Here is a 27,895-nt window from a genome sequence, read left to right as displayed (position 1 = left end):
GAGAGAGAGAGAGAGAGAGAGAGAGAGAGAGAGAGAGAGGAACCAGCCTGGAAACCTGAAGGCTGCTTTCTGCTCGTCTACACTTGCCCCTTGTTATTTGCAAAGCTGGTTCAGAACTTCTGGATCACATGGTATTCCCTTGCTTTGGAGAAGGAAAAGAGAAGGGAGAAAGAGGAAGGTGAGGCAGAGAAAAGCAAGCACCCCAGGCTGGTGTTGTTCCATCTTCCCCACCCCTTTGCTCTCTTCCTTGCACAGAGATGACTGGAGCCTCCTAGCCCCTGTGAAACTGAAGGGAGGGGGCAGAGGAGGAGCAGGAGGCCAGATGATCAGCTCAGCAGTAGAGGGAAAATGTGAAACATGAAGAACCAGCTCACTGTTTGTGGAAGGATGGTGCTGCTCCAAGTGTTCCTGCTGCTGCATTTGCTCCCCTGTCTTGGCTCTGTGAAGGTAGGAGATTTCATCTACAGTACTTGGAATTAAGTCTCTTGGCTGCTTAGCGTTGTGATGGAAATGTGGCTGTGAAAATGCAATCTGGGCTGCGCAGGCAGCTTTGCAAAACGGGTGGCAAATGCTGCGGTTGGGGAAGAGTTGTGTTCAGTATTTCCTTTCTCGCCATGAGAATATAGCCAAATTTAAGGGAATCCTGGTATTTTACACCGGTTTATTATTTTATTATTTTTTATTTTGGTAGACAGCATGTCTTTCCCATGTTCCAAATGCTGCACTAGAGATTTGCTCTTCCAGTGCTGGTTGATTGTTTTATGATAAATGGGTGTGTGGTCTGGACTCAGAAACTGAAAGTATTATGTGGGTGCTAGAATGGTTAAAGGTATCTCACTCTTCTGTCAGTATTTTTACAATGGTTGGTGTGTGTGTGTGTGTAAGATAGCAAAGGAGGGTGTTGCTCCCCAACAGTCTGAGTTGTAGCATCTTCATTCATGCTGGGCTAGGGTGGAGCTCCCTTAATCAAGCCCATCCCATGCTGTCTGACTTGCCAGTACATACAGTGAATGCAAATCTGCTGGCTGTCTCATTTGTTCCTTTGCAGCATATTCCCAGTCACTGTAATTTTGGTTGCCTTTGGTTTGCCTACCTATACTATGAGGAATACAATAGTTCCTATTATGAAGAGCTTTGAAAAATTAAGACTCCTAGAGGTCTACATCTTAAAAGTAGCATTTCCATGGAGAGAAGTACCGTATATACTTGAGTATAAGCCTAGTTTTTCAGCACACTTTTTGTGCTTTAAAAGCTGCCCTCGGCTTATACTCAAGTCAACCATTCCTTAAGAAGTGTACAAGAACGGTGGTTCTTTACTCTCCCCAGGCAGCTTGTTCCATTCCTGAACTGCTCACATAAATGCAAACTTTAGACCCCAGAAGGCAGAAAGCCTATCAGTTAAGGAAGTATTAAAACCTCACAGGTGCTCACTTTCCATGGCTCCTGCTTAAACAGGACAGGATCCCAGCCTTCTCTGTATAACACAAGGGAACATTGCGCTGTGGGTTAAACCACAGATCCCTAGGGCTTGCCGATCAGAAGAATGGCGGTTCGAAACCCTGCGACGGGGTGAGCTCCACATCAGCAAAGGAGGAAGAGGAAGGAGCAGCCCAAAGGGCTGCTTTGGGCTGCTCGTTCCTCCTCTACCACAGTGGCAAAGGTGAACCGGCTTATACTTGAGTCAATAAGCTTTCCCACATTTTTGTAGGGAAATTAGGTGCCTCGGCTTATATTTGGGTCGACTTATACTCGAGTATATACGGTAATATTTTAAGCGCTCATTCTTTCCTGAAGGTGTGCGAATCCCAGGAGCATCTTTACAGGGACTAGTTTTCTTTGGGCTAGAGAGAGCCCTGGAGCTCCATAGCAAACATATATACAAACAGCCTATTGGAAACTAGTGGACTTCAAAAACACGACCAGTAATCCTGCTTCAAATTGCGAAGAAGAGCAATGAGCTAACTCACACATCTCTCCCTCCACACACAGTCTCCTCTCCCTTCCTCCCCCAATTCTGATGGTTGTCACATTCCAAAGGCTGGAGTGAGATTCTACTCCATTAAGGATCACTTTAGTTGTGTCGCTGGGTTTATAAAGGGAAATCATAGCAATAGACTTATGAATGCTAGCAAGACAGCCAAACTCCAGTAAAACAAAACAGCATTTAAAACCGAGTTTGTGCTTGAGGCAATTAAAACATAATAACGCCGTGAAATATTGACTATTACTTCTACAAAGCCAATCTGGTGTTTTGATTTTAGTCCACTGGTTAATTCAAGAGGCTGACCATTGAGGTGGATGGTTTTGGAGAATTTCTATCATCAGAGGACCTTCCTAAGCAGACTACATTGAGAGTGACCCATCGTTTCATCATTTAGATGCTGCAACTCAACTCTATGCACTCTTACTTGGGTTTGGGAGTTGAATTCAGGGAGGCGTGCATACCTTTCCCCTTTCTTTCTGTGAAGCCCATAAGCAGGGATGCCCACCCCGGTTTGACATTTTAATTGAGCTGTCCATCATGATCCCAAGTTCTTTTCCCTCGATAGCTACCACCATTTCAGACCACATCAGTATATATGTGAAGTTGGAATTTTGAACACTGAAAAGTTAACACACTTTGGTTCCCATTTTCCACGTTGTTGTCCATTCATTCAGTTTGGAGAGATCCTTTTCTCTTTGCTGCTGCTTACGTACAAATGAAATGGAAATGGTACTTTATGAGATAGGGAAAATTGGGACAGGTGATTTTGTGTTTGTGTGTGTTAAGTATATAGAGTCTGGAACTGTGAACAGTTCTTTGTCCAATAGATGGTAGTCATAGAACATTTTAAAACTTTGCAAGCTACTGAGTTGCACCAGCAGCCATTAAATCGAACATATGGAGAGGATAGTGGAAATTCAACTTGAAACAAGCAATGCAATTTCAAGCAACAGTGGCCTTCAAAGCTATGAAGGGTGTCCTTTCAGATTTGTGTGTGGGAAAGAGAGAGCTTGGTGCCTTTGGTTTGTTCTTCAGTGTCAAATAAATGCTGAATCAATCAACCTTGGTCATGAAGAAAGGACAGAAGTAAAATGAAATGGTTATCTCTCTTCTTCAAATGGGATGCCATTGCGCTCTCCCAAAGTCTTATTGAATCAGATACATGTCTCCTCCTTACCCAGCTAGCCAGATTCTTGCTGATCTCAAAGCAATTCCCCAGCAGCATAGATCATTTCCCCATCTGAAGAATCAGAAACAGTCCTGTCCATCCCCAGGGCAGTGGGCTGCTCAAAACGACACAGATCAAACATTAAAAACTTCCCTAAACACTGAGCCTGCAACTTCTCAAGAAACCAGCCCCCTCCACACCAAGGGACCCAGGCACCCTCATGCCTGCCCGTCTGTGCGGTTCACAAGCTGGGAGAAAACTAACAGAGAATTGCTAGGCTCCGGGCCAAAGGAATGCCCCTTTAAGGGATTCCACTCCTTGCAGAAGAGTCTCATCCCAGGAACAAGATCAGATAGAAGATCAGTTGAATCCTAGCCCTCCTTAGAGCAAGTTGCTCACTGGGAGCTCTCCATGGTTCTGTGAGCCTGGACCCAACATGCCCTGTGAGCTTCCACTCGTGGTCAGATAGAGGAAGAACCGATGTGCAGGCTGTTCTAACACTGCCTCTGAGAGGCTCCAGCAAATCTCACAAGACACAGGGAAATAAGTTTGCATAAATATCCTGAAGCATGTTCTACAATTTATCCTCACTGTTTCCCTCAAGGCAGTGGGCTTATACTGTGGGACAGGACTCTGGGCTCCAGAACAGTATACTCAGCCCATCCATTCCTCTGCCCTGTGCTTGGACCTTATTCGTTCTCCAGCCAACAGCCAAGAGAAGCAGCTTAATTGAGATGATCAGTGCTTCAAATTGTTGCCATTTACTGGGGGCAGTCCCTAATTTATGGTCACAATCTTTTTCCTTTAAGGGGTGTCCCATTAAAATTTTGTTAGTGTGATTTTCATGAATGATTATACTTAAGGGTCTCTCCAGATTTACTAGAACATGTGTAGGGAACCTTCAGCCCACCACGCCATTTTGGGAGAATCAAGTCCACCTTCCCCATGCTTAATATCATTTGATGCCAGGTTTAAGAAAGCTCAAGCCATGTCTGCAAAGGTATAATCAGGAGTGCATTCTTTGCAGCTAAAATTCAGGCCTTTTTGAATTTTATTTCCTATCTGCTGCTTTGCACACCAGCCCATGCACAACACAATATTGGGCTGGAGAGGAGGGTTGCATTCTGCACTTCAGAGAATGATTCTAGCAGGTCCTTCTTGATTTAGTGGAAAGGAAAGCTTCTTAGAAGCATTTAGTATTCTGCTGGGTCAATGCAGGGAGGTCGAGGCAACAGGGCTGTGCCCTCTTTGGTGACCTGCTTTCTCTAAAAACAATGGAGGGAAAAACTTTCCTAAATTATGGAAACAAGTACCAACATGGACCATTCATTACTCTGTGGTAGGTACAACGATTACTCTTTCAGCTGCCATCTGTAGCCTCTCTCCACCCCTTCCCCCTGCTCCCAGAGCACTTACATAAACTCCAAGTATGGATGAGCAGCCTTTCAGCAGCCCATGAGCAAAACCCCTGCAGCCCAACAATTATTCATCTAGTTGCTCCTAGGCAGAAGTGCAAATGGATGAAAGTGCAAATGGATGACAGCAAGGAGGGAGGCAGGCAACCCTGGGAATGCACGCATGTTTCCACTATGTTGTTAATGGGCTTCACAGCATTAGGGACAAAAATCTATGTTTATTTTATGGGATAATCATCTCTGCACGTTTGCTATTCCTTTCCCCCCCCCCCTCCCCCTTGCAGGCTTTCTTGGGATCCCAGCCCAATCGGAATAATTTGCAGAACACAGGTAAGAATACAGCAGGAAATTAATTTAGGTATTGTTATTCCCTCTAATTTCGTCTTTGTCATTATCAGCATTCTTTCTGCAACCAAATCTGTGTGGTCCCATGCCGATCAGTTTGGAAGCAAAGCAATACCAAGGGGATGGATTCTAAAGGGACAAAATATGTTAGTTTGCAAATTCAAATAAGGGTGGGGGGAATTAAATGGAAACATCTCAGCCAGGCCTACAGCATGTTGAGGGTGTTCGCTGGTTAATAAAAAAAGGGAAATGTATGTGTGTGAGGGGGAGATTGGCTTGCTGGATAGAGTGTGTGTGTGTGTGTGTGTGTGTGTGTGTGTGTGTGTGTGTGTGTGTACCATGAGATTTAAAAGATTCCTTGAACTCTGTGGAAAGACTTCAGGATGGGAGAACGGAACAAGGAAGAGGTGCATGCTCCCTCAAATACTAATCCCCCATAGCCCTGAGAATCCACTCCTATCTTCAGGTCAGATGAGCTGTGGCAGCATTACCTAAGGAGAAGAACTACTTCGGCTCCCAGGCAGGAAGGGAAGAAGCTCTCAGGCTTGGGCTTCTCTGATACAGCCACAAACTGGAGTGGAAGGCTTAACAAGAGTTCCAGTAGGCAAGGCCTTGCATTATGCAAACGTTATATAAAATATGCATACATTTGCAAAATTTATGCAGGCCAGACAGTTTAGCTTTTCATGGTGCAAAGCTTGGACCAGTTTTCCTTTTTCCTTTTTTTTCAACCCACCCACAGAATAGTGAGCACAGGCTCAACAGAGAACACTGACCTGAAAGTTCCCAAAGGAACATCTACTGTGAAAAGAGGTGGATAAGTGGGTGGATTTAAAGAGACGGAGAACATGAAGGAACATGGTTGGGAGCGATGGTGAGGGGTTTACTGGGGAGAAAGCGACAGCAGCTGCTTGCCCCCACCTCGATTGGAATGATGCTAAATCATGATGTAATGTCGTTCTAGAAGCATTGTTTGGGCTCTGGTGGGGGGGTACTGTTCCCCCCCCCCCCCAAAAAAAACATGCCTCTGGAACAATGCTTGGACCATGCTACTGTCCAGGGTGGGCTGCCATTCCCAGGCCCTAGCAATACTTCTAGGACAGGGTGGCCAACTTCCAAGAGACTGCGATCTACTCACAGAGTTAAAAACTGGCAGTGATCTACCCCCTTTTCAGGGGTTCAGGTGAAAGTTGTTGAGCTTATTTTTTTAGGAAGGAAAGCCCTGTTTGGGGGGGGGGTCATGTAAAAGTTCTTGAGCTTCTTTAGGGAAGAGGAAAGCGACATTGAGCTTTTTTTTTTGGAAGGAAAGCCCTATTTTTGGTGGTTCAGGTCATTTTAGGGGTGCAGGACAAAGATGCTGAGCTTTTTTTAGGGGAGCCAAAGTTTTTTAGCTTCGTTGGGGGGAGCCACTGATGTTCCGGTGATCTATCACAGACGTCCAGTGATCTACCGGTAGATCACGATCTCCCTGTTGGACATGCCTGTTCTAGGATGATGCTATGTCTTGATCATAACATAGTGAGGCACTGCGGGTTGGCGGGGTGGGGTGATGGTGAGAGTGCTAATAGAGGAATGCCACTTCCAAAAAACAGAAGGGAAGCAGGAGAAACTGCTGCCATCATGTGGGCAGAGGAGGGCGACCATGATAATAATGTGTTCGGAAATCAAGACTTATGAGGAACAGGTGTTTTTTTAAATAATGAATAATTTTGCTTCTAAAAAGATAGAGTAAAAGAAAGAGAGAAAGAAAAAAGGGAGTGAGGAAAAAACACTGTTACATTACCGTTCATTAATATACAGATGTGTATAGTCTTATTATCCTAATGCCCATATAATTGTCAATAACCTAATACATTCTGTGTAAACTCGTTCCAGATATCATTGTATTTATCCAAAGAAAGTCTGTGTCCATAAGTTCATATGCTGCCAATGTTGTCAAGCCATTGATTAAGGGGAATTGTATCTCTATTCTTTCAATTCGTCAGTTACCAGTCTCTTGGCCACCATTGGGGCATGTGGAATCCATTTTCGCTGTCCTGTTGTCAAATTTCCATACAATGGAAGAGCATATTTATCTCTGAAAATTTCCCCATAGTGTCTTAGAATCATAGAATCATAGAGTTGGAAGAGACCACAAGGGCCATCCAGTCCAACCCCCTGCCAAGCAGGAAACACCATGAAAGCATTCCTGACAGATGGCTGTCAAGCCTCTGCTTAAAGACCTCCAAAGAAGGAGACTCCACCACACTCCTTGGCAGCAAATTCCACTGCCGAACAGCTCTTACTGTCAGGAAGTTCTTCCTAATGTTTAGTTGGAATCTTCTTTCTTGTAGTTTGAATCCATTGCTCCGTGTCCGCTTCTCTGGAGCAGCAGCAAACAACCTTTCACCCTCCTCTATATGACATCCTTTTATATATTTGAACATGGCTATCATATCACCCCTTAACCTTCTCTTCTCCAGGCTAAACATACCCAGCTCCCTAAGCCGTTCCTCATAAGGCATTGTTTAAAGGCCTTTGACCATTTTGGTTGCCCTCTTCTGGACACTTTCCAGCTTGTCAGTATCCTTCTTGAACTGTGGTGCCCAGAACTGGACACAGTATTCCAGGTGAGGTCTGACCAGAGCAGAATATAGTGGTACTATTACTTCCCTTGATCTAGACGCTATACTCCTATTGATGCAGCCCAGAATTGCATTGGCTTTTTTAGCTGCTGCATCACACTGTCTTGTTTATGTTGTATATGGAGGCCTTACGAGGAAACAGTTGAGGGAGTTGGGTACATTTAGCCTGCAGAAGAGAAAGCTGAAACTTGATATAATAGCCATCTTCAAATATCTGAAGGGCTGCCATGTGGAAGATGGAGCAAGCTTCTTTTCGGCTGCTCCAGAGGGTAAGACCCATACCAATGAATTCAAATTATGAAAAAACAGATTCCAACTAAACATTAGGGGGACGAGCTAATGAGGAGAAGAGGAGAAGAGCTGTCCAACAGTGGAACGGACTCCCTTGAAAGGTGGTGGACTCTTCTTCCTTGGAGGTTTCTAAGCAAAGGTTGGGTGTCCATCTGCCAGGGATTCTTTACCTGTGGTTCCTAGGGGGGTGAACTTGATTATCCTTTGGCTCCCTTCCAATCCTGCAAGTCTTTGATTAAGCGAGCCTCCCCAATTTCTCGATGTTCTAAACACATCAAAGTTTATGGTGGCTCCCCATGTGCCATTCACAACAAAATCAATACTAAACAGTAAAATAAACTTTTTTTTGAAATGGCGCATATATGCAGAAATTAAAGTAGCTCATTTCAAATTTTTCTAGATTACTACTTTGACACTTTTTTAAAAAAATATCAAATGTCAAATTATTTCAAAAGCATTCTCTTTTTTTGTGCCTCTTCTTTGCTGGTGCCCTGAGTCCATGCTGAGTCCGCCAACTGAATAATCCAGCACTGCCAAAGAACATAAGAAGAGAGTGCTGGATCAGGCCAATGGCCCATCTAGTCCAGCATCCTGTTCTCACAGTGGCCAGCCAGGTGCCTCCCCTCCACCCCGCAAATGGCTGAAATGGCACCGCATTTTGCTGGCCACAGAAAGAATGGGTGTTTTCAGCTCAGCCCTACCTTCATATGAGGAACAAACTGAAAGATAATAACTTGCCTCTGGCGCTTCTGCCTAAGTTGTTCCTAGAGGCAACTAAAACCAAGTTTTTCTTTTTCACTTCTGCTTCCAGTATCTGGTGCATGTGAGATGGAGCCCTTAGGATACTACAACGGCTCGCTTTCTGTGACATTGTCTGGGTCGGCGTGCTTAAACTGGTTGGACTTTCCTGATTACGTTCATCAATATCCAAACCGGGGCTTAGGGAATCACAACTACTGCAGGAATCCAGAAGGTGGCGCCACGCCTTGGTGCTTCTACCAACTTGCCTCTGGAGCCGTAGGCTGGGCCAACTGTGACTGCAGCCAAGGTGAGTACCAAGTGTGTCGCTGCCACTGACTCTTCTAAAGAGATGACTGCAACATTATGTGCTAGGAATGCTTGCAAGGTGGAAGGAACTGCTCGCCTCCCATTTAAGAACTCAAAAGACCTGAAAGTCAATGGCTGCAAAATAAGAAAAGAGGAGGTTGAAGCAATAGGAAAAAGAGGAGGAGGGTGGTCTCAGCTGTTGCCAAGGTGATAATACTTTGATTCCTAAGAATCTAGGAACTCTCTCCCTTGTTTCTGCTGCAACTCTGGATGTCCTTCTCTAGGAACCTGTTTTCATGGTTGGAGAGGCTCTGAAGATGGAGCCCCAAACTCGAAAACGATTCATGGTCTTGCTTGACTTGCTTTGTTGTGTGTGTGTGTGTGTTTTGGTGTGGGGAGATTGCCCTTAAAAGTTGCTCAGCCTTTTCAAAGATTCGGTGCAATTCTGTTTGGCTTCTTTCTGTTTTGATACAGGTGCTGTGCGACTGATTCAGAGTGGAAGAGTGGAGCTGTACTTCAATGGGCTGTGGGGCACTATCTGTGGGGATCACTGGACAGACTGGGATGCCAGTGTGGTCTGCAGACAGCTGGGACTCAGGTAGGGATGTCTCATTGTGGGGAGGCAGCATCTCTTTCTTATGCTAGATGCTGGAGACCATAATTCCCTTGATATTCTTGCATGTCACCCCAATCTCTGAGCAGTGCGAGATTCCAGGGGTTCCAGGCGTTCACCCAGGGTTCGTGTTTCCTTTTGGAATCAGGCACAGTGGAGACTGTGGTTTCTTTATGATATATGGTTCATTTGCACATATATCATCCCTGAGCCTGTGATGGAGGGGTTCACGGCATTAACACCCCCCAAAAGGTCTTGTTTCTCCCATAGCCACAGCCTTGGACTCAGACAGAAATCAATCATTGCTCTAAAACATTGCTCTGACTCTCTTTCCAGCTTGCTGCTTTACTTCTAGGTCACATCACTGCAACTCAGCTCTAACTCTGTCTTCGTCCTTCTAACTAACCATAAGTTGAGGGAGGCCCCCCCTCCATTTGCCACCTCATACAGAGCCCCTTCCCTTTGTTTCCCTTAATGGCCCATCGCCCAGGTGACCGCCTCAAACAGGAAGCTAGCCTGGTTGATATTTTAACACTTGCTGGATCCAGAGATTAGAAGGGTCTCTGCATACAGTCTACTTCCTCCCTGCCTCCCCCCCACAAAAAAACTCATAACAATATTATTGAAAACATACACAACATTTTACTCATTCAATTATTATTATTATTATTATTATTATTATTATTATTATTATTATTATTATTATTATTTATTTGTACCTCGGCCATCTGGCTGAGTTTCCCTAGCCACTCTGGGCAGCTTCCAACAGATACATTAAAATATCACAGATTAAAAACTTCCCTGAACAGGGCTGCCTTCAGATGTCTTCTGAATGTAAGGTAGTTGTTTATCTCTCTGACCCCTGATGGGAGGACGTTCCACAGGGCGGGCGCCACAACCGAGAAGGCCCTCTGCCTGGTTCCCTGTAGCTTTGCTTCTCGTAGTGAGGGAACTGCCAGAAGGCCCTCGGCGCTGGATCTCAGTGTCCGGGCTGAACGGTGGGGGTGGAGACGCTCCTTCAGGTATACAGGACCAAGGCCATTTAGGGCTTTAAAGGTCAGCACCAACACTTTGAATTAGACAAAGAGACAAAGGCAGTCTAAATATATAAAATTCCCGCAACCCCAATGTGAGGAAAAGCTGACCTGAGTTCAAATTGGCTTCAAGGATAAGGGGCCACCAAGGAATAGGGCAAGTATGGCAAACAAATCACAAATGGACAAATGGAGAGAGAACTTCTTCCTCCCTAGAGTGGAATAACATTTCCTCCATAGGTGGGCTTAGGTAGCCTTCATTTAAATAAAGAGAGGTGGTTCATAAAACTTGTAGCACTTTTCCCAGTTGGGCTGGAGCAACTGAATGATCCTCTGAAACTCTCTTGCCTTTCCATATCTCACCTCTTCTGTAACAATGCAGTTCAGTTCCTTATGGGAGCTTTTGCAACTTATCCTTAAGTCAACAATGATGTAAAAATTGGATTGTTTATAGTATGTAAGAAGAAAATGTTGTATCTAAAAATGGGACTTAATTTGTTCATACACACCACTATAGCACCAGGACACCCCCTTCCATGCACAACTGTTTTTACCTATTTTATCTGGCCAATATAAAATATATATCCACAGAATCCAAGCATGTCAAGAAGAAGGCTAGGATAGAACCCTTTCCCATTGACAACCAGGTTCTAGGTGCAAAACTGGTTTCTTTTTAATGGAGGAATGTCCAGTCATGTGATATCCCTCCTGGTTTTTACCACATCAAAGGGGACCAGAACAGTGTTACGGTATTTTGTTGTTATTATTACTATACTATGACTTTTAATCTCCATTTGACTTATTGCACGCTCTACTTTCCGGCTTAGTGAAATTGGCACAGCCCAAAGGGAGAGTTATTCTGGTTTGGGTCCAATACCCTTCCACCTGCAGTCCGCAAACTGCCGTGGGGATGAGAAGATGTTGTTGCAATGTAGCTACCAAGAGATGTTCAGAACCTGCAAGCACGGAAATGCTGTGGCCAAATGTGCCCCACCGCAAGGTAAGCCAGAGAATTAATTTAATTTTGTTTACTAAAAGTATAAGCACACCCAAAAGACCATTCCAGGCCTTTTAGCAAAATGGCAAGCAACAAACCATCATTCTTAACGGAGCTGAAAAAGGCATGACACGGGTATTTTTGCCCAGGATGCACACGCGAACACAACTTGCATATTTCATTGCCTAACGGCTGTCTCTGGTCAAATGAGATTTTGAAGCATTACGAAAACCTGCAGAGTCCATATACAGCGGTATCTCAGGTTACGAACTTAATTTGTTCCGGAGGTCCGTTCTTAACCTGAAACTGTTCTTAACCTGAGGTGCGCTTTCGCTAATGGGGCCTTCTGCCGCCGCCGCACCACTGCCGCACGATTTCTGTTCTCATCCTGGGGCAAAGTTCTCAACCAGAGTTACTACTTCCGGGTTAGTGGAGTTTGTAACTCAGAGTGTTTGTAACCTGAAGCGTTTGTAACCCGAGGTACCACTGTACTGGAAACAACAGTAGGCTGATGCTGTGCACTCCCATTGCTGGTGTTTGAAGCCATATACACTTGATGCTCACCCCAATCCCTATAGATCCTTTAGTTTCTTGAGGAATATTCTTGTTTGCTCTGATTATGGGTCCCCCCCTTTCTCTTTTGTTACAGCAGTAGAAATATTAGGAGTATAACCCCTGAAGCAACGAGCTGTTCGTTGAACAAAAAAATAAAAATAAAAGGTTTTATTGTTATTGCTAAATGACTGTTGTCCTTTGCTACGAGGAGTCCGTTTTTATTTTACTTTCCATGTTCTTTCTTTCTTTCTTTTTGTCTCTCCCTTCCTGAAGAGCAGGTGTAGGATCTCCGCTTCGTCTGGTGGGAGGCAAAAATAGCTTTGAGGGTCGAGTGGAAGTCTATCATGGTGGTCTTTGGGGCACCATTTGTGACGACCAGTGGGATGACAAAGATGCTGAGGTGATTTGCAGACAGCTGGGCTTCAGGTAATCTGTCAATGCCTCGACTTTATGTGGGGACATTTATGAACGCAAAGCTGCCATACTGGAACACATTTCTTGTGTGGTGATGAAATAACTCTGTGGGTCCTTACGGTGTGCAATGTTTGTCTCCCTCCAAGCGGATCCCCAAAGGCCGTGTCTTGGGCTCAATTTGGACAGGGCCTGGGCCCAATCCTGCTGGATGAAGTGGAGTGCACGGGCAACGAGCTTTCATTGGACCAGTGCAAGAAGAGTACCTGGGAAGAACACAACTGTGACCACATTGAAGATGCAGGGGTAATTTGTGACCCCTTTGCAGGTATGGAAGCCTCTGACACTCCTGCAGAGAACATGCGGCTTCTTGGAGACAGACCCTCACGAACCCTTTTTCTCATTGAGATGGCAAATATTTGGCTGCATTGTACCACTGCTGAGTGCTGGTGGGGACTCCCAGATTCTCTGTGTGTCTAAAACTAGTAAACAAAGGAGACAAGCCTAGCCTCCTCCCTGTTTTCTATATGCAGTAATCTGTTTATTTTGTAGGGTGATGACTTCATTTAGGTAAGCTCCCACCTGCAGTCTAAAGTGGTTCAGCTCAGGCACAGGTTTCCTACCTCAGTGATTTTGTCCTCAATTGCTGCAGTCTGCTCCCTTCACTATTCCATGATTCCTTATAGAAGTATATACATGGGAGCTTCTGTGCTAAATGCAGAGGGAGAGTAATGGAAAGCTGCTGTAAGAAGATTGAAGTTGGGTGGGACTTGGAGGATGTAATGAATGAAGGTTTCGTTATCTCCCTGCCAGTTTCTGGCTGAAGCCTTTAGGGAAAACATAAATGAAATAATATGTGGGGGTATTGTTTTTCTATGTTATTACGCTATGCATTTTTGTGTTTTTATATTGTAAACTGCCCCACAATCTTCAGATGTTTAGATAATAAATTAAAAAACATATACTTCCAGCCTCTTTTGTGCAACTAGGGAGGTTAGAAACATGATAATATGAAAATGAATAAAGTGGAGATTGTGAGATTTTATTTCAGTGCTGACTTCCCTCTTCAAATGCGAAAAAAACACCTGAGGCAGCACATTGTTGGTGTTTTCCCACTTATTTATTATCATATTATTTTGTGCATTTAATTTTCATTTGTTTAAGTGCGTGCATGAAACACAATCTTAACTTGGTCTCGTTAAAATAAACAGCATTTAAAAGTGTTTGACTTGGGCTTGACATTGTAGCTGCTATGTTTTAATATAAAGTCATTGTCATGGTTTGGAGTAATCAGGACCTCCTGGCTTTGCTCTGCAGCAGAAGTCTATAGGAATAGCTGTCAACTTTCCCCTTTTTTAAAGGGAAATTCCCTTATTCCGAATAGGATTCCTCGCAATAAAAGGGAAAAATTGACAGCTATGGCTATAGGGCAGGCACCCTCAAACTTGACCCTCCAGATGTTTTGGGACTACAACTCCCATCATCCCTAGCCGACAGGCCCAATGGTCAGGGATGATGGGAATTGTAGTCCCAAAACAGCTGGAGGGCCGAGTTTGGGGGTACCTGTTATAGGGCATCTAAGCTGTCTCTCTTGAAAGATTTATGGCCAAGAGACACTTCTAGAATATAATAGGGAGTGTTCACCTCTTGGACTGTGTGTAGTATTCAGGATCATAGGATGGGAGGGAAGGAATCTTCCTGCTTAATCACTTGCCTATTCTTCTCTCTCTCATGCTAGCAGAAGGTACTATTCGACTGGCAGGAGGGCACAAACCGAATGAAGGAAGGGTGGAGGTATACCACAATGGAAGCTGGGGATGCGTGTGTGATGATGGCTGGACAGGTATTAATGCCCAGGTGGCTTGCAGACAGCTTGGCTTCAGGTAAATGCAAGTCTAAATAATATATATACGGTATATATAGTGTGCGTGTTTGTGCGTGTTTTATTTTATTTTATTTTTCAAAGGGGTTTTAGATTAGCCAGCTGTGTGGGTCAGTTATGACAAACTAGTTAGCAAAGGCCATGGTTTGCAAACTCACTTCAAACCACAGTTTCTGATTCTGGCTTGCTGGCTGGCAAGAAGCCAGGGTTTGTCATCTTAGTCACTGCACCAAACCATAGTTAATCTTCCTCGACTATGGCTAGTTGTGGTATCTGAATCAAGACAAAACTTTGCATATAAAAACTGACATCACAATTGGAGAGCAACACAGAACTCCTGAAGTTACTTTTGTGGATTGCCCTCAGTTAGAAGGGAACACCTTGAAGATTGTGGGAGATTTTCTGTTTTATACAAATGTTTAAATATGTTAAATCTCCAAAAGAAACAACAGCTCACAAAAATATTTTTTTACAAAATGTGCACAATCCTATGTATGATTAATATTAGGGTTTTTGCTATTATTATAATATCATCAACATACCTGGAATAACATAAGCAAAAAGGGCAAGTCTGTACACATACAGAGCATAGAATCCAGATTTTAGCTGTGAGGGTGAAACAGAAAAATGAGAGAAGTGAAAGCTATGAATACCAAAGGATCCTGCCTTTAGTCCTCGTGAAAAACACTGTTTTGTTAGAGTTAAATGAGAAAAAGGGGAATTATTTATTCCTACAGCCTCCCATACATACATACATACATACATACATACATACATACATACATAATTGTATGTTGCCTTTGCACTGTTCAAGCCATGCTCAAGGTCAGGGGTCAACAAACCTTTTCAGCAGGGGGCTAGTGTACTGTCCCTCAGACCTTGTAGGGGGCCGGACTGTATTTTGAAAGAAGAAGAAGAACGAATTCCTATGCCCCACAAATAACCCAGAGATGCATTTTGAATAAAAGCACATATTCTACTCATGTGAAAACACCAGGCAGGCTCCACAAATAACCCAGAGATGCATTTTAAATAAAAGGACACATTCTATTCATGTAAAAACATGCTGATTCCCGGACCATCCATGGGCCAGAATTAGAAGGCGATTGGACTGGCCCAGGGCTTTAGTTTGCCTACCCATGCGCAAGGTTGTTTACAACATGAAAAAATATGTAACTGCAACATAAAAAGTAGTCATAAACAATAAGTAAAACATAAAAATACACCACCAATTTCTATATAAATCAGAACAAGATCTATAATAAAGGTACAAAAACCAACAGCAACCCCCTACCCACAACAAACCCTCCAAACAACGCCCAGCCCAAGAGTCTGTTGAGCAGCCACAGCTTTTGTAGCTGGAGTCAGTCCTGGCCCTGCCCTCCAAGACCAGGCGGGGAAAGGCCTGCAAGGCAGAGAGCAGGCTTTCCAGGACTTCCAGTACTTTCTGAGTACACTGTCAAGTATATGCACATGTATCTGCAGGGCCCCGTAAGAAAGTATATCTACAGGACCTTCCTTTGCATTGACGGGTTCAAAGGGATATTGATCCCTTGCTGGTTAAGACGGATGCTTTGCACAGGAATCTCTTGAGGAAAAGATCTGCTATCAACATCTTTGCTTGCTTCCTCCAGTGGCCCCGCACAGCTGGCGGCAGAGGGGGAATTTGCTTCTGGACAAGGCTTCATCTTACTGGATGATGTGGCTTGCACAGGCAGTGAGCTGTCGCTCTTTGACTGCCCGCACAGCAACTGGGGGCAGCACGACTGCTCACACGAAGAGGACGTGGGTGTCCACTGCTCCCCCGATAGCAACAGGATCACTGAAGAGGCTACAGGTAAATAGCTATGGATTCTCCAAAGCAGTGAGAGCTTGGTGCTGGTGCAAGTTTGTGTAGCGGATTCCCCTGCTGGGAAATCCACTTGGATTCTGGGCTGTAGTTGGCCTTCTTTTATCCTTTTACTTCAGGCCAAGTGGACATAATAGGGGTTTGTTTGTGTGTGCATCTGCCTTGTTCACACATCGAGGAGGGGCAGGATTTAATTTTTACATTAAAAGGGATACACACGCGAGGGACACTGAAGCTTCCTCTCCCTTGCTAGAGGTACTTTTCTTGGATCCTGGCTCTAATCGCAGCTGATCTGCGAGGAAAGTGAGAGAGCAGGAGGGAGGTAATATGGCGGGTGGCAAGTCTTGGTTTGTTTCTTTCACGTCCTCATTTCGATGTTAAGAATTAGGTGCACACCCACCCACTCCATCCCACATGTGAACAGGACAAGTGAAAGCATCGCATCTTGTTTGGCTCCTAGAGAGTGTACCTGGACCTGTCCTTGCTGTTAGTTTCCCTTTAGCTGTAGTTTAATGCCGTCAGACAAATGAGCTGAGGAGTGAATTAGTGCAGTCATACCTTGGATCCCGAACGCCTTGGTACTCAGATGTTTTGGCTCCTGAAGTTTTGGCTCCGGAAGTGAGTGTTCCGGTTTGTGAATGTTATTTGGAAGCAGAACACCTGACAGGGCTTCTGTGGCTTCCGATTGGCTGCAGGAGCTTCCTGCAGCCAATCGGAAGCTGTGCTTTGGTTTCCGAACATTTTGGAAGTCCAACGGATTCCGTTCGACTTCCAAGGTACGATTGTACTTCAAAAGAATGGATGCCAGTTAGCCTTTTCTAATCAAGTGTGATCACATCCGCACCATACGTTTAAAGTGCCACTTCATGCCATGGCTTTCTTCCAATAATCCTTGGCACTATAGTTTATTCCTCTTAGAGCTACAACTCCCAGCACCCTTAACAAACTACAGTTCCCAGGATTCTTTGAGGAAGCCGTGTGCTTTAAATGAACGGCATTGATGTGACCTGTGTATTGTTTCCTTCTCCTTCATTTTATCTATTTCTCTTCCTTGATTTCAGGCCAGGTTATTTAAGTTCCTCAACAAATGGAGCTTCTTGGTTCCCAAACACGTTCTTTCTTTCTTTCTGTCTGTCTTTCTCTCCCCTCCCCCTTTTTAATTAAGCCGATCTTATTTACAAGAAGAGCTTGCCTCCATACTAACTCTGGGTGGGATGTGTTAGCCTTGCCACTTACTCTGATTTAAGCTAAAGAGCAAGTTTTCCCTGGAAAAGGAGCAGGGAAAGGGGAAAACCGCTTGGAACCGTGCTTTCTAGAAATGGGACAAGCAGAGGTGTGGACGAACTCTTCATTTTATGTTGGTTTCAATGTATGTGTTGCCTTTTGTAAGTCACTTCAAGTTACTTTTACTTAAAAAGGGACTAATAAGTTCAATAAACTATAATAAACGACAACAGCTCTACTATATTGCACTATTCAGTTGTTGTTTTCTTTCTTTAGTTTGTTCTAAACAGTGCCCTTTTTAACATGCAGGGATCCCTGTGCGGCTGGTGGATGGGAACGGCACCAAAGAGGGGCGTGTCGAGGTTTTCTTGAATGGACAGTGGGGCAGTGTCTGTGACCATGGCTGGACAGATAGAGATGCGGCTGTAGTTTGCAGGCAGCTGGGTTACAGGTAATTGATTTACAGTGTATTGTTTAAGGTTGGAGGGTAGAATATTCAAAGTCCATGGTCAATGGCTAGTTTTGCCCGATGAAGCTTTTAGAAGGGTGAAGACTGCTATGCCCCCCCCCCAAATCCGCAGGTGCTTATTCATACCCCTCTTTTGCCTCTTGGGACTTTCAGGTGAGCTCTGTTCCCTAATTCCTCAGGGGTCTTTTCAAGCTCTTTCCATTTTGCAGTGGAAACAGCTTTGGTTTAATCTGCAAACGTAGTTTGTGGATTCTGTGCTGTTTGTCTGTCTGTATTGGTAAATCGCTCTTTTCTGCAGCTTCTTTGCACTGATTCCTCTCTGGCTATGTGAGGACAGGCTGATCAATGCAGGCATGGGGAACCTGCAGCTCTCCCAATGTTGTTGGACTGAAACTCCAGTCGTCCCTTAGTCATTGGCTCTGTCAACTGGGGCTTAGGAGAGCTGGATCCAACAACATTTGTAGGGCCACTGGTTATTTTGTTTATTTTGAAATTAAATTTATATCCTGCCCTTCATCCAAGGATCACAGGGCTATTTACATCAATTTACACAATTTGCAGCAATTTACACAAACATATGCAACATAGTAACAAACTAAATAATACTCCCCTCCCCAGTTTAAAAGGACATAGATTGTTTAATTAGCTGCCCCAGTCGTTGAAATGGCCTGATCTTAATGGTACCTCAGTGTGTTGAAGTATTTGTGTTTGGAATGCATTGCTTACAGGGGCGTCGCTAGGGGGTGTGATGGGGGCGGTACGCCCCTAGTGGCAGGTGTGACAAGCGGCAGGTGGGGGTGACAAGCGGCGGCCCTTCCCGCCACTCCCCACGCAACGCCGGTCACCCTGGGAGCAGCAGCGCTGCACGGACGGGGTGCTCCCTCGGCCGTGCGCTGTTGCTCCCGGGGCGACGGAGCAAGCGGCGGTGCGAGGGGGTGACAAGCAGCAGCCCCTCCCGCCATTCCCAAGCGCTGCCGCTCCCTCCGTCACCCCAGGAGCAACAGCGCACGACCGAGGGAGCACCCCGTCCGTGCAGCGCTGCTGCTCCCGGGGTGACCGGCAGCATGGGGAGTGGCAGGAGGGGCCGGCGCTTGTCACCCCCATGCGCTGCCGCTGGCTCAGTCGCCCCGGGAGCAGCAGCGTCGGACCGCCGCTTCCACAGCCTCCTTTTGAGCCGCAGAGCTTAAAAGCGGGCTCTTCGGCTTAAAAGGGGGCTGCAGAAGTGGCGGCGGCACTCCCGGAAACGCCCCCGCCCCCGGGGCGTTTCCTTTGCTGCCCCGGGTGCTGCGGAGCCTAGCTCCGCCACTGATTGCTTATGATATCCCTGCTCCGAGGGTGTCTTTCCTTGATTTTTGGTTTGGTGCGGTTTGCTTCCTACCAGTGGGTGACATACTCTGACCTGGATCGTTAGGGGGAAAGGGAGTCCATAATCTGATGGGGATTGGTTTTCAGAGGGGCTTGTCTAAGTGCAGAAGCTTGTCTTCCATGATGTTCCATTCAACTGATTCCCTCCTTGCAGTGGTACTGCAAAAGCTAAGACCATGGCTTATCTTGCTGAAGGACACGCACCCATCCATCTAGACAAGGTGGAGTGCAGTGGCACTGAGCACACCCTGGGGGAGTGCGTCACCCACGAGAGCAACATTCACAGCTGTTGGAAATATGCCGGAGTGATCTGTGACTACATAGAGGAGGAGGAGGAGGAGAACCAGGCAAACACAAATGCAGGTGTGTGGCATATTAACCATACTCTTCTCTCTCCGCGGCATTTTCAATAGCTACAGTTGTGTGTAGACTTTAGCATGAATTTTAGCTTCCAGAGAATCATGGCTTTCATTAGACAAAGAGCAGCTTTGCATTACGGCAAATGGCAACTCCAAAGGCAAATAGCAAGTTGTGGGAGGTACTTATATACTTGAGTATAAGCCTAGTTTTTCAGCACATTTTTTGTGCTGAAAAAGCTGCCCTCGGCTTATACTCGAGTGAGGCAGGCGGTGGGGGGCCGGCGAGAAAGAAGCCCTTTCTCTCCACTCGTGCCACTGTTGCCCGCTCACCCCAGTCAACCATTCCTTAAGAAGCGTACAAGAATGGCGGTTCTTTACTCTCCCTAGGCAGCTTGTTCCATTCCTGAACTGCTCACATAAATGCAAACTTTAGACCCCAGAAGACAGAAAGCCTATCAGTTAAGGAAGTATTAAAACACCACAGGTGCTCACTTTCCTTGGCTCCTGCTTAAACAGGACAGGATCCCAGCCTTCTCTGTATAACACAAGGGAACATTGTGCTGTGGGTTAAACCACAGAGCCCTAGGGCTTGCCGATCAGAAGAATGGCGGTTCGAATCCCCGCGACAGGGTGAGCTCCACAGCAGCAAAGGAGGAAGAGGAAGGAGCAGCCCGAAGGGCTGCTTGTTCCTCCTCCTCCTCCTCCACAGCAGCAAAGGTGAACCGGCTTATACTTGAGTCAATAAGCTTTCCCAGGTTTTTGTAGGAAAATTAGGTGCCTCGGCTAATATTCGGGTCGGCTTATACTCGAGTATATACGGTATTCCCCACCCACCCCGACAAACAACATGGGAAGAAAGGGTGAAAAAAACACCCCAACAAACTCTCAATGGCCCTTGGCCCTGATCCCACACCCTAAAACATACAGATCAGTCCTAACGCTCCCTGACACTCCCTGTTTCAGAACCTACCGCTGGCAATAGCTTGTTGACTTCTTGGTAAGCCCCAGAATAAGGCTTCACACTCCCAACTATGGTACTTCCCTCTGCCGACCATGGTGCTGCAACCTATAGCATCGTCACCACCGCCACCAACATTTGCTATTAAAAGCATGTCCTTAAAAGGAATATTATGCCATGATACATTTGTTAGTGTTTTAAGAAGTTTTAAGGGTTGTTGTCAACTTAAGGCTGATACTGCCTCCAACTGCAACATCAAGTTTCTCAACACCATGAGTATCCATGACCTTTATGCCTACCTATGGCTGCAACTGATTTTTACATCCATTTTGCAAAAAAGTGTGTACAACGTGCATGTTTTATTTTGTCTGAAACAATTATTTTCTCTGGTGCTTTGCTTTTACGGGTGGGGAAATGCTTCACAAGACTCGTTTTCATTTTTAGTTTTCGGTATTGACCATTAACATTCATGAGATGGCTTATAAGCATTTCCCCTACTTTTAATCTATTGAAATTTCCATGCAAGTTAGGGGTGCAAGAGAAGGGAAAGTTGTCTTTTAATTAAAGTTGTCTTTTAATTAAAGATCTTTTCAAAATCTTTACACAAGGGCAAAATGTTCATTAACAGAGTACCAGCAGATTGTGTTGAAGGGCTATGATGTGAGGGTATGTGTTTATATCACTTTGGCTTTATTGGCAGGTTCGATATTCGGCTTGTGTGGACGGCGCTTGATTCATCACCGCAAAAAAAGGATAATTGGTGGAAACAAATCTCTCAGGTACCTCACTTGCAATTTGTAGTAGTAGTAGTAGTAGTAATAAGAAGAAGAAGAAGAAGAAGAAGAAGAAGAAGAAGAAGAAGAAGAAGAAGAATGTTGCTAGATGGAGAATGCAATACTATGCTATATGGACCAACGGTCTGAGCTGGTATAAGCCAGCATCTTATATTCCTAGCCCAGTTGTTCTGTTGCATGATAGAAAAATGGATTAATTTGGGTGTATTTGACCTTTCATAGTTCCTCATGAGGTTTACATGAATTACCCAGAGCAAAAGATTAACATTGCTCCCAAGTAGTGTTTAGGATTATTTCTAATCCCTTCTAACCATGCATAATCATTTGGTCAAAGGGTGAGATTCCTGATAGTCGAGCAAATTAAAGAGCAGGTTTTGTGCTTTGTTTTTGTCTCTTGCAAATTGCTGGTGAAAGTGCAGTGAACTTGGCAGGACTCACTTGGAATTCTACGCTTGCTCACTCGTAATGCCATTCAATAAAGCCTGTAGTTGATCCAGCTCTGTCTTGATTGTTGGGCAGGCGTCCTTTTGTATTGCTCGCTTCTGCTGTCTTCAGGATGGGACATATGCAGGGCCAGCTTTACCATTAGGCAGAGTAAGGTGGCCGCCTCAGGTGGCACTTTGCGGAGGACCATGTCACCTGACCTGCACTGAGCTAGCCTCTGCCCCTCCAGGTGCATTGGAGGAATGTACCATCACCAGAGTTGAAGTACAAGTCAGATGCTGGGCTACTTAGCTTTTGAACATGGAATGGAGAGAGGCACAATCTTTGTTACTTGCCTCTTGCAGCAAAATTTATTAGACTGGCTCTTAACATACATAGGAGAGACTCCTAAGGGGGAAGTGGCGGCTGCTAACATTTTGACTTGGTAGGCTGTAATTTTTAACCTTGCTGTTTTCATCACAATAGGCCTTGTACAGCACTTACTTAGAAAAGTGTGCCGTTACACATGTGCAGAGTGCCCTTGTCTCCTCCCTAAGAAGAAAAAAAGAATTGTTCTCTGCACATCTGTGGACATGGAAAGAGCTTCTATGTAAGAGGGCCCAAGTATGATTTCCAGACAATATTTACTTATTTAGAAATTAAGCTGTACCACGTGACATAAGTTTTTGAAATAATGTATAGGTGATTTAAACCGCAAAAAGGCACAAAAGGTGCAAAAACGGCTCCCCAAGAGCAGGGAAACTGCAGAAATGGCATGAAAAGAGCAGGAAAACAGCTAGCAATACCAGGAGTCTTTGCACTGACCTTCGAGGCCTGTGAAGAGTTGGGGTTTGAGAAAGGAGGTTTGGAGGGAGTGATTGTAGTTGGGCGGATTTTTGGCAGAGTTCGGCTTTTTAGATGTTCCTCACTATAAACGATTTCACGTATACATGCGCTACCCGGGAACGTAACCCTGCCTAATACGCCTGTATTCGTCCTTTGCCAAAAAAAAACTAAACAGACAACAACAATTTCCCTACACACCTTCCACTGAGTTCTCGCATAAATCAAAAATTCCAGTGCTGAACTAACAAATAACTAACCAGTAAACAGGGACGTGGGTGGCGCTGTGGGTTAAACCACAGAGCCTAGGGCTTGCTGATCAGAAGGTCGGCGGTTCAAATCCCCACAACGGGGTTAGCTCCCGTTGCTCGGTCCCTGCTGCTGCCCACCTAGCAGTTCGAAAGCACATCAAAGTGCAAGTAGATAAATAGGTACCGCTCCTGCAGGAAGATAAACGGCGTTTCTGTGCGCTGCTCTGGTTCGCCAGAAGCGGCTTTGTCATGCTGACCACATGACCCGGAAGCTGTACGCCGGCTCCCTCGGCCAGTAACGCGAGATGAGCGCCGCAACCCCAGAGTTGGACACGACTGGACCTAATGGTCAGGGGTCCCTTTACCTTTAATCATGTATAGAGAAATGGGACCACTAAATGAAAACAACCCAGTAGCAGCAGGAAATACAAGAATCACCCATTGCCTCCCTGCCTGGGGCAATACAGACACCCTCTCCTTTATTTTCACCTAAGGAGATTAAACCCCTTCCTCACCAAAAGACTTGTGCCTTGGTTGGTTAAAATATCTATGCACTCTCACAGGCATTCTGATATATGTAAGTGCCAGGAAATGTTCTGATTGGGACTATTTGTCCATCCTGAGTTCCATCTGTTTGGCCATGATGCTATGCCTCAGATGTGTCTATCTGGGCTCCTGCTTGCTGTGCCACAGCTGTCTGTACTGGAGTTGCGTTTGTGGCTGCTGGCGCATTGTGCTTTGTATGCATGGTGTGTAGGGTGATGTCATTGGGTCGTTTGGGCATTGCTGTGCATTGATCGGCTCCTTTCATGCATGGCTAATGTGACAGCAGGGATGCACAATGCAGTGGTCTGTGGGTGGCATCAGAATTGCCAAGGACACCAAGGGAATGTCTGCCGGTGTTTCTGTGTGGACTCTCCAGGTTTTATCTTGTTGTCTACTTTGTCGCTTAAGATTGTGGCTATGTTATGCCAGTGTTGTGCCACTGTTTGCAGCCACTGGTGTAGCAATACCATACGACTGCACTGCCCAGCTGCAGTTCTAAGCACCCTTACTAGAGAGTAAATGGAACTGAATTCAGCGGAACTTACTTTTAAGTAAATATGCATAGAATCGTACTGTAAGAAATAGTATCGTGTATATACTTCTTTGGAACTGAATGGTACTCTCTTCTCGGAAATAAGATGACTTTGGCAGGAAAATGCCTGGCCAATCTAGGTAATTGCTCCTTCATGTCCTTTCCCACTGAGTAGAGTCTATTCAGCAATGTTATACAGGGGAGCTTGGGACAATGATGGGAAGATGGTTCAAATGCAAGTGATGGGAAACTCAAGTCAAACTCAGAAAATACAAGTGAGATCTTGCATTTTGAGTCTGTACTGTGTCAATGAAGGTGATGACAAAAACATAAACCCTTTTCTGCCAGTATTGCATTTATGCAGTGCCACCCAGTGGAGTTACTCTGAGTGGTTTGGGGATTTCATTATCTAGACCCAGAGGCTGGTTCTAAGAAGCCATAAGTGGCACATTCTTTTTGTGGTGTGTTTTGAGAATTAAAAAAATTAATAATGCTGGCATCCATCATGATTTGGATGCTTTGGGCAGACTCCAGCCATAATTTATTGAATGAATTTCATTACTGAGGCCTAAGGTTATAACAGAAAAGTTGCTTGCAGGAATGTGATATATTGCCTATTTGCTTGCTCTGTGCACCTCTTGGCTCATAAGACTGGGAAGAAGAGGGATGGCTTACTGAGCCCAGTAGGTGTTTAATGCCTTGTTATGAAAGGGGGCAGTTCTGAAACCACTCTGAAAGCAATGGTCTCTGAACTCTTATTATTTTTCCAAGTGTCATCAAGTTGGATTGGGGGCAAGGTGCTTGCATATCTCTAGGCATTCTTAGATTTCTTTATCTAGATCCATTTTGATCCAGATTCGGTACTGAAACTGCCTTGGCTGTCCTGTTGGATGACCTGCCCCCAGTCCCCTCTGCCAGTGCTATGGCAGGACCTAAGCAGGTGCATTCTCTTCGCATCCTCTTAATGCCTTTTTTCGCGAGCCTTCCGTTGTATATCCTTAGTGATGACCTCTTTCTGTCTGTACACCAATGAGCTCATTTCAGTGCTGCTAGCAGTCATGATATTTATGCTGGTGATACTCACTTTACTCTAGAAGGTTGTTCCACTAGCTAACAGAGTTTCTTGTAAGAAAAAACGCAAATTGATGAAGCATGGAGCATCCTTCACAAAACCCTTCCTTCTGTCTCTATTTCGTCTACCTCTGTATTTTTCATATTGCCTCCCATTTCTCTTTCAGAGGAGGCTGGCCTTGGCAGGTCTCGCTACGTCTAAAGGGGTTTCACAGAGATGCTCGTCTGCTGTGCGGAGCGACTCTTATCAGCAACTGCTGGGTGCTGACAGCAGCACATTGCTTCAAAAGGTGAACAGGCTGTTTGCAAGTAAAAGAGTCCTTAAAGTGCAGAAGTGCAAAGTACGATTGCCATACTGTCCCCAACTCAAAACCGTCAACCTATGGCCCTCGCCTAAAATACCAACCTAAGTAAAGAGAGCCCATGATTGGCCACCTTTTGTGAACACAAGAGAGTGGCAGTCTTGAGACAGTGATCTTGTGTATTCACATTAGTGCCATCAGATAACATGATGCTTTGCAGAAAATCATGAACAGAAAAGCTGGGTCTGTGCCCAGGGAGACTGCAATCTAAATTTCAACGCTGAACAAGAAAAGGAGAAAAAGGTGAGTCATCTCTATGGATGAATAAAGGGCTGACTGATAATTTCTCTCATGGCCAGGTTTGGAGTAGATGTACGGCGCTACCTGCTGCGTGTGGGAGACCACCACACTGGTGTGAGGGACGAGTTCGAGAGAGAGCTGCCGGTGGAGAAGATTGTCCTTCATAGGAACTACCAGTCTAGCAGCAACGACAATGACATTGCTTTAGTCAGAATTCGGGGCAAAAGTGGCAACTGTCTTTCCTTCAGCCACCATGTCCTTCCTGTCTGCCTTCCTGAGAGGAAGGAGAAGTCTTCTATAGATAGACAGGCCTGCGTCATATCTGGCTGGGGAGATACAGGTAAGTTGCAGATTGTGTCAGGATTTTTCACATGGAAAGAGAAAGTAAGATTTGGAATGTCTGTTCTACTCAGCTTTGGATAATCTTTTAGGGCACTCACTATATAGAGACAAATTCAGCATCAAATTAAAGCACAAAACAAGCTGATTTGCAGAAAAAACAGTCTTTTTGCCAAATTCATTTTAAATTCTGCTAAAGAAAAAGACTGCGGTAAACACAGTCTGCACTAGCCATTGGTTGAGAACTCTGGCAGTTATTTTAAATACCCTCCCTGCTCATCTGATAGGGCATTTATTCAGTTATTCACAAACATTCCAGTTGTTTGGAAGCTTTAAAAACTGCCAGCGCATAAGGCTGGGAACAGATGCACCCATATGCCATTGTTGGGAAATAGAGGGACAGGCAATGCCATCAAATGTGCTGATTAGACTGAGCGTATGACTGCGGTGTCTCTGTATCATAGTGGTATGTGAACTACCATGTTAAATACTGTGTGTATTTGCTAAGTGCTTGGGAATATGTTGGAGTGTATGGAGGAAGAATGGGCACAGGAAAGGCAGTGCACAGGAAATGCACCCACAAATTTATGCAGGTTTCTGTTTATATTTTCATAGTTGCAAGGTTTAAGAGGGATAATCCCAGATAGGCACTACTGAATAGGCTGCCAGCTACCCTGGTGTTATAGAACTCTGCAGATGATCACATAATACACATGGATTATTCCCAGATCTCAGTCTGCATGTCCCCAGATCACCCTGATTCTTTCCCTATGATCAGCAGCATGTGGGAAGCAGTGCTCCAGCAACCACTGCAATATCACTCTGCTGTACAAGGATTTGGGCAGTTCACTTTGCAGAATTAATGTATGCCTAGACACATGATGCTAGTTACAGCTAACCTTTGTGTAACCTGTCCTGTAAACACATCCAGCATTTTGCCAACTTTTTATTGAAACCCACTCCCCTGCCCCATCAAAAAACCAAAAACCACGGGATCCCAACACATTACAGTCATACCTTGGTTGTCAAACACAATCCGTTCCGGAAGTCTGTTCGACTTCTGAAAATGTTTGGCAACCAAGGCACGGCTTCCGATTGGCTGCAGCAGCTTCCTGCACTCAGTTGGAAGCTGAGGAAGCCCCATCGGACGTTCGGCTTCCAAAGAACGTTCGCAAACTGGAACACTCACTTCCGGGTTTGCAGAATTTGGGAGCCAAAACATTCAAGTTGCAAAGCGTTCAGGATCCAAGGTATGACTGTATAAGAAGATCACATCAAAATCCACTTCACATTGCGTTAAAATACCATCCTGGCCTAGGGAAGAATCCCCCCCCCCCCCGTGTTAACCTAATCAAAGCTGTGCAAGAGAACAATAGTTGTGTTTGGTGGGTAGGAGTTTTGGTTATCTGAGCTGCACTAGATATATAATCTATTATTGTTTCAGGGAGGTCATACTCAAGGACGTTACTCCAGGGCTTGGTGCCCCTACTCCCAAGAAGAGTGTGCAAATCCCGTTACGGAAAGAAGTTCACTAATCGTATGCTGTGTGCTGGAAACATTTCTGAAGATAACCGGGTGGACAGCTGTCAGGGAGATAGTGGGGGGCCGCTAATGTGTCAAAGGCCAGGTGGACACTGGATAATTCTAGGGATCACTTCCTGGGGATATGGGTGTGGGCGAAAAGACTCTCCTGGTGTTTACACAAAAGTCAGCAAATTTGTGCCCTGGATCAAGAAGGTGACCAAACTGATATAAGACCATTCAATCCAAAGATGGATTTGTGTTGTTTTACTGAGCAGTATTTGGGCAGTGGTTTAGAAGAATGTCTTCATTTTGTCTCTGGCTGGGTGTCTGTTTTTTGCTGGTACCCAAACAAGGTTCATTTGCAAGGGGGCAGCAAGAAA

General features: G+C 45.1%; 1 protein-coding gene across 2 annotated transcripts; it reads left to right on the top strand.

Moving 5' to 3' along the window:
- LOC117046557 (neurotrypsin-like) lies at positions 1 to 27,895 on the top strand. 2 transcript variants are annotated; one of them, XM_033148590.1, is made up of 15 exons: positions 1 to 447; positions 4,852 to 4,897; positions 8,639 to 8,875; positions 9,349 to 9,472; positions 11,349 to 11,521; positions 12,352 to 12,499; positions 12,634 to 12,812; positions 14,226 to 14,367; positions 16,001 to 16,203; positions 17,749 to 17,890; positions 19,428 to 19,636; positions 21,291 to 21,369; positions 25,218 to 25,340; positions 25,712 to 25,992; positions 27,436 to 27,895. In XM_033148590.1, the coding sequence occupies exons 1-15, from the start codon at positions 358 to 360 to the stop codon at positions 27,744 to 27,746; spliced, it is 2,487 nt and encodes an 828-aa protein (XP_033004481.1). In that variant the 5' UTR covers positions 1 to 357; the 3' UTR covers positions 27,747 to 27,895. The 2 variants fall into 2 exon arrangements, with proteins under 2 accessions (XP_033004481.1, XP_033004480.1); XM_033148589.1 differs by having other exon boundaries at positions 14,223 to 14,367.

The sequence above is a fragment of the Lacerta agilis genome, chromosome 5 (genome assembly GCF_009819535.1).
Source record: "Lacerta agilis isolate rLacAgi1 chromosome 5, rLacAgi1.pri, whole genome shotgun sequence".
Classification (NCBI taxonomy): Eukaryota; Metazoa; Chordata; class Lepidosauria; order Squamata; family Lacertidae; genus Lacerta; species Lacerta agilis.
This window is presented reverse-complemented; position numbering and strand designations above follow the sequence as displayed.